Source organism: Melanostigma gelatinosum, assembly GCF_949748355.1.
Source record: "Melanostigma gelatinosum genome assembly, chromosome: 20".
NCBI lineage: Eukaryota > Metazoa > Chordata > Actinopteri > Perciformes > Zoarcidae > Melanostigma > Melanostigma gelatinosum.
In genome coordinates, this window is record NC_136653.1 from 13,875,804 (window position 1) to 13,885,128 (window position 9,325).

At 42.6% G+C, this 9,325-nt stretch overlaps 2 protein-coding genes across 2 annotated transcripts; both read right to left on the reverse strand.

Annotated features, from left to right (window-relative positions):
• Positions 1-307: 307 nt before the first annotated feature.
• On the reverse strand, positions 308-3,281 carry pdx1 (pancreatic and duodenal homeobox 1; the record flags this gene model as incomplete). Its single annotated transcript, XM_079291631.1, has 2 exons — positions 308-690; positions 2,891-3,281. The coding sequence occupies 2 exons, from the start codon at positions 3,279-3,281 to the stop codon at positions 308-310; spliced, it is 774 nt and encodes a 257-aa protein (XP_079147757.1).
• A 1,457-nt stretch (positions 3,282-4,738) lies between these two features.
• On the reverse strand, positions 4,739-7,612 carry LOC306794110 (uncharacterized protein). Its single transcript, XM_079292026.1, has 3 exons — positions 7,475-7,612; positions 6,928-7,002; positions 4,739-5,828 (listed from the first exon to the last, which is right to left on the reverse strand). The coding sequence occupies exons 1-3, from the start codon at positions 7,498-7,500 to the stop codon at positions 5,480-5,482; spliced, it is 450 nt and encodes a 149-aa protein (XP_079148152.1). The 5' UTR covers positions 7,501-7,612; the 3' UTR covers positions 4,739-5,479.
• Between the last annotated feature and the right edge of the window lie 1,713 nt (positions 7,613-9,325).

The following is a 9,325-nucleotide window of genomic DNA, read 5'->3' on the forward strand; positions in this document are numbered from 1 at the left end:
CAAAGCATGCACGATGAAGTGGAATGAAGAAATGTTCATTCAGTCCAGACAGACGGTGGTATCCAGTAAGAGGGCAAAGGTGGTCCTTGCGAAGGCTGAAGGGGGTCCCTGGAAAATGAGCACTTAATGTAAATAGCTAGAAGAGAGACTGGCATATAGGTTGCACTCTGCTTTCTTGCCCTAATCATGAATCTTATAAGATTCCACTCAAATGGGTCTGCCTTAAAATGTGGATTTAAGTCTCTTTCTATTTGGGTTTTCAATAAAAAAAAAAGGTTCCTGCATTGAGAGTTTGAACCTGCGGGCTCTATGCCGTCTCTCTGGTCCCAGGTGTGGAGAGGGAGTGATCGTGCAGCGGGGAAACAGGAGGTGAAGTGGTGTGAGGTCCGTTCGAGGTGACCCCTCCCGCGGCCTCCCCCTGGTGTCCGGAGGTGATGGAGGAGTCCTGGTCCGGGTCGGACCCCCTCACCTTCCTTCGGTCTTCCTCCTTCTTCCACTTCATGCGCCGGTTCTGGAACCAGATCTTGATGTGGCGCTCGGTGAGGTTCAGGGTCAGTGCCAGCTCCACGCGGCGCGGCCTCGAGATGTAGCGGTTGAACAGGAACTCCTTCTCAAGCTCCAGCAGCTGGGCGCGCGTGTAGGCTGTCCTCGTGCGTTTGTTTTCCTCGGATTCCGCCATCACGTATGGTCCTGGACACAAACAGATATACTCAGTAGATTGAATGGGTTTTAAACTGTGATATGTCCGTCCGTAGACGTTCCCTGATCCAATTCCAAAAGTGCTAACTCTTAACTAACTCCTCCATTTCTAAATTGATGATTTAAGAATATCTTATTTTGCACTTGATACTGAAACCGGTATCTCTTTAAATCTGCACACATGTTGACGCTATAAGCATCCAGTTTATTTTACCAATGATTCCTTATAGTCTTAACTGTTGCTCACGCTTGGTCTCTTTCTGACTTTTCAAAAGCCAGTCTGGTTGAACCATCGCACTGTCATTGTACATTTCAATTATTAATGATCATAAAGGGAGAATGTTATGTTTTGCTGCAAATTAATTGGGCTTATTAGAGGTTGGATTTTGAACTCCCCAGCAGGCACCAAAACCACATGAGCATTTGTCTTCTGGTCGTAAAATAAACATTTACTCTCTTGTAATGTTACAAGGAATTCACAATTACTTGAGATTTACCCAAACACAAGCATTTTCTTTTGTCAGAGTTAAAATTTGGAAGCAACAGGTGATAAGCAGAAAAGCTAAAGCAAGACTTAGTGGTATATTATTAAGATTTGGGTTAAGGTCTGTTGTGCGTATTGTAGTTTCCCCCGTAGTATGGACAAAATATATATATATATATTTCACAGCTTTTACACTGTTTTTTGATGGCTGAATTGCTACAGTATATTTTGGAAAACAAAATAGTGAAACAAGTAACTTTGTACAGGCTATAAAGCCACCACATTACTCCTTATTCTCAGGATGTCCTGATCCCCTCCTCAGGGTCCTCAACCTGATGATGAGTGAATAGACTCAGTGAAGAAATGACCTGTCATACCGATGGCCTCAAGATGTCACCACATGCAAATTCAAAAAAAAGATTTATTCTGAAAAACTAAATTCAAAAGTATGAGTAATTAAATGAAGCCTACATTTTGCAGTTCGTCTTCAGTTACACACCAGTTGCTTTAATGGTGCTCTTTATTTATTTATTTATTTTACCTGTACAAAAATCAAGGGATTCGCTCATACTCATTGTATTGTAGTCAATGAAAAATATATTTCTCCTCCAGAAAAGTCTTTTTGTGGTGATTAAAATTGAAAGTTTAGCTATTCTCGATCAGTAAGATACAACTAGTTTAGTTTAGGTCATTTCAATTTTAATTGAACACATTTTGAATACATGCAATTAACGATATAAATGCTTATTAATCATGGCATATAGACCCTTGGCGTCCATTATATTAGCCCGCCACTTGTAAAAAATAAAAACAAACTCCTCATAATGTCATTTTGTCCGTTTAAAAACTTAGATGTACATTTACTGGAATTATGCTATTTAAAACATGACCTATAGAGCCATTGACATATCTTCAGTACACTCTAATTAACAATCACATAAACTATGCGCAAAATAAACCAAGAGGACTTTGTCTCCAAGGTGTATAAATCAAGAATACAAATGTCTTACATTAAACTAGTGACGCAGAACAAAAGTTAGTTCAATGGTCTGAAACTTTTCTCTCATATGAGAAAAGTTTGAGAACTTCATATATTTTAGCTGAAGAAACTTTGCGGTTTATTACGTTCACATTTTTCACGCTCACTAAAACAAACTTCAATTTGTTAGGCCTATAATTAAAGCTAATTTAATTAAAGTAAATCTAATAAACACTAATATAAAATCTACTTTTGTTCATATACGCCAACATCAATCAAAACCTACTGCGGTAGATGTGGGTGATTTACCGGCATCTTGTACTCTATAGTGTAGGCTACAGCCTATTGATGGTTTAGGGCGATTTGTGAGTTTTGTATCGGCAAACCCCACGTTTGTGTGACGATAAGACCTGATAAAAGCCAGCGCGGACTTTCCGGGCCTTTTACAAATTGACTGACAAGGTAAACTGAAACACCCAAGATCATATTGTTGTGAGCATGATGTCATAGGCCCTCAGAACGAGTCAGATGAAACTCACTCGTTCGTGCTATGACTACAGAGTAATGTGGTAAACACAACTGAAGCCTATCTGCAAATTGAAGTAAGCTGAGAAGTGATGATAGATAACCAAATCAAGCAAAATCAGATCTCCACTCAGTGATTGTCTTTGTAATTATAATCTCAAACACATGACATGTACAGATGTGGAGCGGGTTTGAAGATGTACCTGACCACTGTCCCTTCCAGGTGTGCGAGTGAGATTTTGTGGTTTTCATCCAGGGGAAAGGGAGGTGATATCTGCCCTGCTCCCCCGTGTCTCCATAGCCTGCAGCCGGCGGGAGAGGCTGCTGCTGGAGCCCCTGGGGATGGTGGAGCTGAGGCAGACCTGGATCCGGTCGGCTGTAAGAGGGGGCAATGTCGGGAAGGCTGGTCTGCTCCAAGGCTCCCATGGACGGCGGTGTGTAGACGGAGTGCACCTGCCTGCTCATGTAGAGGCAGGGCGGCGGGCTGTGGCTGTAGTCTTCCAGCTGTGATCTCTGGTAGGCACAGGAGTCTTTAAAAACCTGAGAAGGATAATAATGATCTTCCCGATTCATGGCTTCCGAGGACCCGCACATGTACCGTACCTGCATGCGCCCTTCCTCGGCGTGGACCTATACTGCTCCACCTGTCTCTAGCGCAAACTGCGAGGCCCTCACGGCTCCGCACAGGTGTGTCACTCTGCCACCATGTGACTCTACAGAGCCAAAGCTATTGGTTTCACTGTTTGCAGACCTGTCGCCCTCAGTTTCCAGGTTATTCTGCAGCTTGCGGGATTGTTCGGTAAATTGAACAGCGCGTAAATCAATGCTACTCTGTAAATACCGCGACGTTTACCTGCCACCCACCTGTGTTTGCCCCCACAGCACCAAACAGTGAACAGGTGAATCTCTGAGACCCGGTCTCCAGAAAACTGCTAAAGTTATAATGGTCTATATAATAACCCAGTTTCTCTTGCAGGACATGTAGTTTAGGATTGTCCTTACACAATATGTCTTCGATAAATGTATATGGATATAGCTCTCGTCTGCACTCTTTGGGCTGATATATCGATATATGGTCGCAAACATTGGTTGACCTGCAAGATAAGAGACCTGCGGGGAGAGACAGTTGTCTTGGAAACTCGGATGAACACCGAAGTCTGTTTCCACATTCTTTTTTTTTTTTCATGTCTACACTTTTCTGACTTTTAAAATGTACCCATTACACTTCTGTAAATGCATCATTTAACACAATTTAGCGAAAGTGGGCCCACGGTCCCCGCACGAAGAGCCCCCGGCGATGACAAACACGGAGCCGCTGAAGGTCGCTGCACTCTCACCATGTTTGCTGGCCATTAGCCTTCAGCAGATGTGCGTTCGCCCCATTAAACAACGGCTCTCGTGGTTAACCAATTAAGGTTGGAGTGAGCAACAGAACTCAATTAACCGGCGTGCGCGTGAAGCACGTCTCAAAAAAAAACCTACGAGATCACCTGCGCGTTTATGCAACATTTTGAGCCTTTGCCACATGATCGGAGTGATTTAGCTATTTTTTTTCATGTAAATTGTAGGACTGCAGGACGACTTTTACCCTGATAGTGTGTATCAATAGTCGTATTTGCACAGAGTTCTTCAAAAGCAATTATGGCACTTTCCACAGTATCTTAATGGGGCACTCAGCGATGCAATAAAGTTCAAGTAAACCAATTCTATAGAAATCACCCCCTGCACTATGGCTTAATGGTGTTTATATTTGATCGTTCTTTTAAAAAGGAAGGAAACAGTTAACCCAAGCCACGCTCCACTACAGTGGCGATGGACACCGTGATTTATGAAGCATGAGGGGCGTTAAACACATTTAGCAGACTTTCCAGACACAGAATCTGGCATAACGGCTTAAGCGAGGAATAATGCATTTTAAGTTTAGTATATAATAGATCGAGCGGTAATCATGACCACAGACAATGACAGTTGCCCATTTTATAAACCGCTGGTGTGGAACAATAAAAGAGTGTATGTTTACACACATGGAGACCGGCCAAATGGATGCGAAAGATATAAAAAGCAACACTTTCAACGCTTGAGCACATTTCCATCTGTTGCCCTGAAACCCTGGTGACCCCACTTAAACACGTGGGAATATGCATGAGTTTAATCACTTGTACGTTATTGTTATTACAGCCTTACTGCTATTAATCCATTACTGGAGATCAGTTGTACACTAGGACACATGTAAGGAGTGTCAGGTTTTTTTTGTTTTCTCCTTTGACAAACAAATCAGTTTGTGATAGCCAAAAAGTTAGACACGCGATAAAATGTGCTTACCCAGTGGCGACAGCAGCATGGCTTATGTAAACATTATGAAGTGAGTGATGACAGAAGAATGGTAATGACCATATAATTGAAATCAAACCTCCTTCACTGTAGGTGAAAACAGAATTACAACAGACCATGAGTCATGTGTGAGGGGAGGACAATAATGGCTTTAAAAACTTTTGTGACAAATCACCCCGATTACGTGGGCTATAACGGCCACTTGGTAGTTTATTCACTGCAATTTAAGTGGAAAATCAGAAAAAAAAAAAAAAAGCGTAATCTTGGCTACTGGCTGAACATCATCTACCATCAGGAATAAAAACTTCAAACATCTTCTCAGACAGGTGCACAGGACAGTTCTCTCAGTCAGCTGGCAGTTCTGTGAGGTGTGTTAGCAGTTTCAGGAGTGTCCACCTCTGTGCGGCCTGAACAGGGAGTGGCCTCAGTAAAATCAGTGTTCCTCCGCCAGACAGAAGTCTTTATTCATGAGGTCTGTCTTTGTCTCTGTTCTGGCCATCCCTTCCATGTCTCCTGTCCCTGTTGTCTTTGTGTCTGTAACTCCTCTCTCTGTCTCTATCCGGCTTCTTATCTTTGTTATTGCAGCTGTCCCTGTGATGGTGTTTATGGTCTGCATGGCCCCCTGTACTTCTGTGATCTCTGGGAGGCGTTCTGCTGCGGTTGCGGCTTCTGTCCGGGGAGTCGCTCCTCAGGCGCCCTCTCGTGGCGGAGTGTCCGTCTCTGGACTCAGAGGTGCGCTGCTGCAGGCCGGTGGAGCGCAGGGTGTTGAGGAGGAAGCGCTTGTTGGTGCTCCGCAGGGGACACTTCAACCTGACAGGGGAGTGAACAGACACTTTTAAACTCGGACACTTCTCTCTGAGACCTTTGGGTGGTCATCACTGGATTCTAGAAGGCATTATGTATTTTCATTTTAAAAGGCCATGCTGATTAAGATACCCAGATATGTAACATCCTTAGTTCAAAGCTAATAACCATGACATCGGTTGACAAAACATTTAAATGTTCTTCATAAGCTGGGCTGTAGCTACACTCAGGACATTGAGTTCATGTTCTCGTGATTTTTTTTCTGGGAATTTTGGGGGTTTAGCAACCTGGAGGGAGTTACATTGATGATGAATCCTGGCTATGACCTTAATCAGATCATCTCTGAACAGGAATGAGACTGGTTTCCAGTACTATACACTAAATCATTGGAATGAACTGCAACACAAACTAAAGTTAGAGACACGCAATCCTCTGTCCCTTAAACCTTAAAGTTCCACTTGTTGATATTGTTGGAATATATATGCGACTGTTTTCAAGTGTGTGTGTGTGTGATGATTGATTTGTGTGACTGAATTGTGTTGACGTATGCATGCAATTCGTTTTTAGTTTTTTTGTAAACAAGATATTGATCTCGAGAAGACTTCCTGAATAACCTAACTTATTAACAATCCATTCAATTTGGTTTGACATTTTTAAATAACGACATTTTAGGGGGTGGGCAATAATTACACAAACTACAATTTTGACAAAACATGAGTAAACTCGAAATAATCACGTCCATTTCACTGTAAATATTCTGTTTTCCTAAAAGATATAATGTTATATTACGTGGAGCTATCTTTTGTACTCGAGTTATTTTGTAGGTTTGTCTCAGTATTGTTGAGTGTTGTTGTGAGTATGTGTCACTATCATTGTAGTATTTGCTTTTGAGGACATAAACTAACAAACTAGCTGAGAGTGCAGCATGGACACAAGACAAAGTGAGCACAGACTAAATCTTAAAACACCACAAACAGGCAACACACTCAAGGAACAAACACTGCCCCAGTGTATGTACAGTTAGGCAGATAAGTAGCAGCCTAGTGTACACAAATGACAGATGTGTGCCGGCTGATACAGATGGTGTGTCAAACACAGTGCTTACCATCCTGCAGGGCCCATGGTCTCTGCTCTCACTCGAGCCCTGTCAGTCTCCTTTAGGAGCTCCTCCACTGCACGCCTACGTAGATAAATAAATACATGGTCACGTGAAGGGGAGGAAATTGGGAGAAGTTGAGGACAAAGATAGCACAAAACCTCAAGGAGCCAAGGGGAGAATAGTTAAATGAAGTGAGAGAGAGTAGAGGAGAGGAGACAGTGAATCATTCGTGAATGAATGAGGGACAGCGGCAGTGTCCTACTTTGACCCGAGTTGCTGAATCAGCAGAAGTATCATCAGAGGAGACTCACTCATTTAGCCGACCTTTAACCACACAGCACATGCAGTGAATGGTGATTGTATTAGTGGAAGGGTTTCCTTACAACGACAACACACTCGTCTTACGACACAGCAAATACAACAGCTGTCAACCAGAAATATCCCTCCCCTCTGACGGAGCGGTGCTACGGTTTTGACAGAAACTCGCTAGAAGTGTAAGCAGCTGTCACGTTACACACGTTAAGACACCATAAACAGTTAAATAGTTACATACTTCTCCAGCTCATTGTCCTCTGCCATCGCCTCGTTATTAAATACACGTTGTTAAGACGTGAATTCAACTGAAATCGATGATTAAATGTTAATTGACGCTAGCATACATCTTTTTCTGTTTACTTCTCCGCGAGGTCCTTCAACCAAGGACCTTGTGATTTAAGCTGTCTGTACCGATGCCTGGTAGTTTCCAACAGTCACTTTCACGTCTTTTTGTTACAAAACTGACACAAGAATGACATTAGAATGTGAGAAACTCAAACAACTATGACTGACTCACCTGCCAGAGAGATTTTTGTCAAATTGGCAACCAAAAGGTTGAACTTATTAACGGTGTATTATTGTAGTACAACGCATGACTAGAAGATGTATTAACTATGCCATTGAAATAAAATAAAAACGTTCATTAGAGGTGCTTCAATAATAATGTGTTTTACCAACATACTCAAACCTTAAATTAAACACAAAAATCTTTCTTGACTGTTTATGGCAGGACAATGCAACCATTAATCTACATAGCAATTTATGGAACTAAAACTTGTGACTAATATTTAGGGAAAAATAAGAATACAAATTGCACAACTTTTTGCATCCATTAAAACTCCAAATTTCATATCACAGTAATGTAGAATAGGGTAGAGTGAGGGTCACATTTGTTATTTCCATTTTCGAGATTTGTTTTGAGCAGGCCGTTTCGAAGCCACCTCTGATTCTGCTCTGGATTGACAGGTGTAGGCCCCGCCCACCCACGTTGACAGACAGCAGTGGGCGGAGCCAGCGCCGCCAAAGGCACGGGGGCGTTTTCGTGCGGTTTTGCGGAACGGGCCGTTGCGGTGAATGCGTGATTGAGGTCCCGCAGCTATTATTCGTTCCCCTTTTTGGGGCCGGAGTGCACGGCGCGGAGGAGCAGAAGGAGCAGGTATTATTACATCTGCTTATATTTAGTGGCTGCATGGACGGTGTCAGTGTGTGGCTCGCTTTGCATTGATATTGCCATTGTCGCCTCATCTGTCCTAGCTTCTCCGCTTGTGGAGGGTGGGATGGAGACAGACAGATGGGAACAATGATTACAAAAATGCACTTGTCTAATCAAATGTGTTCAACGCCTACGGGTATCATGACACTTCAGTTGGTGCCTTGCCATGGTAGATCAGCACAATGACACTGGAAAAAAATGATTGGAATGATTATATCAGTGTCAGTTTTTGTTGTTAGCATTGCATGCCTGACTGTTGTGAAAAAACCCCAGCATATTGCAACAGACATTAAGGCCTGTTCTTGAAAGTGGATAACAGCCATTCGATTTTGTTTAAATATAAGAGACGACGAGATGGGGGGGGGGGGGGGGGGGGTTTACATTAATGTAGGCTAAGCCGACAGGACCTGAGATTTTAAATCTGTGACCTAAAACATCATTTCATCTTATCTGAAAATGTCATTCCTGCAGGCGTTCATAACGTGTCCCTGTGTTGTAAGATTAGATTGTCATCTCTGAAAAATGAAAAAATGAGCAGAGACAGGTGCAGGGCCAAAGACTGTTATTTATTAATATAGACAACAGTAGTGCAGTGACAATAACAGCATGGCCTTGGACTCCCACGCACACACACAGTAGGACTAAAAGAGAGATAAGCATTTGCTAGTCGACTTGTGTAAAATAATCTGTTGCTACAGAGTTCAGCTATGTTTAAAATAGATTGAAGTGCTTTTCATGGCCGGGGCTCTAAACTGCTGCCACAGTGAAAACCGGAAGACTTTACTTATTGATAAAGACCATTCGCAGGATCTGGCACCTAAAAAGCTCTTGTGCATGTGTGTGTGTGTGTGTGTGTGTTTTTGCTTTCGCTTTTGT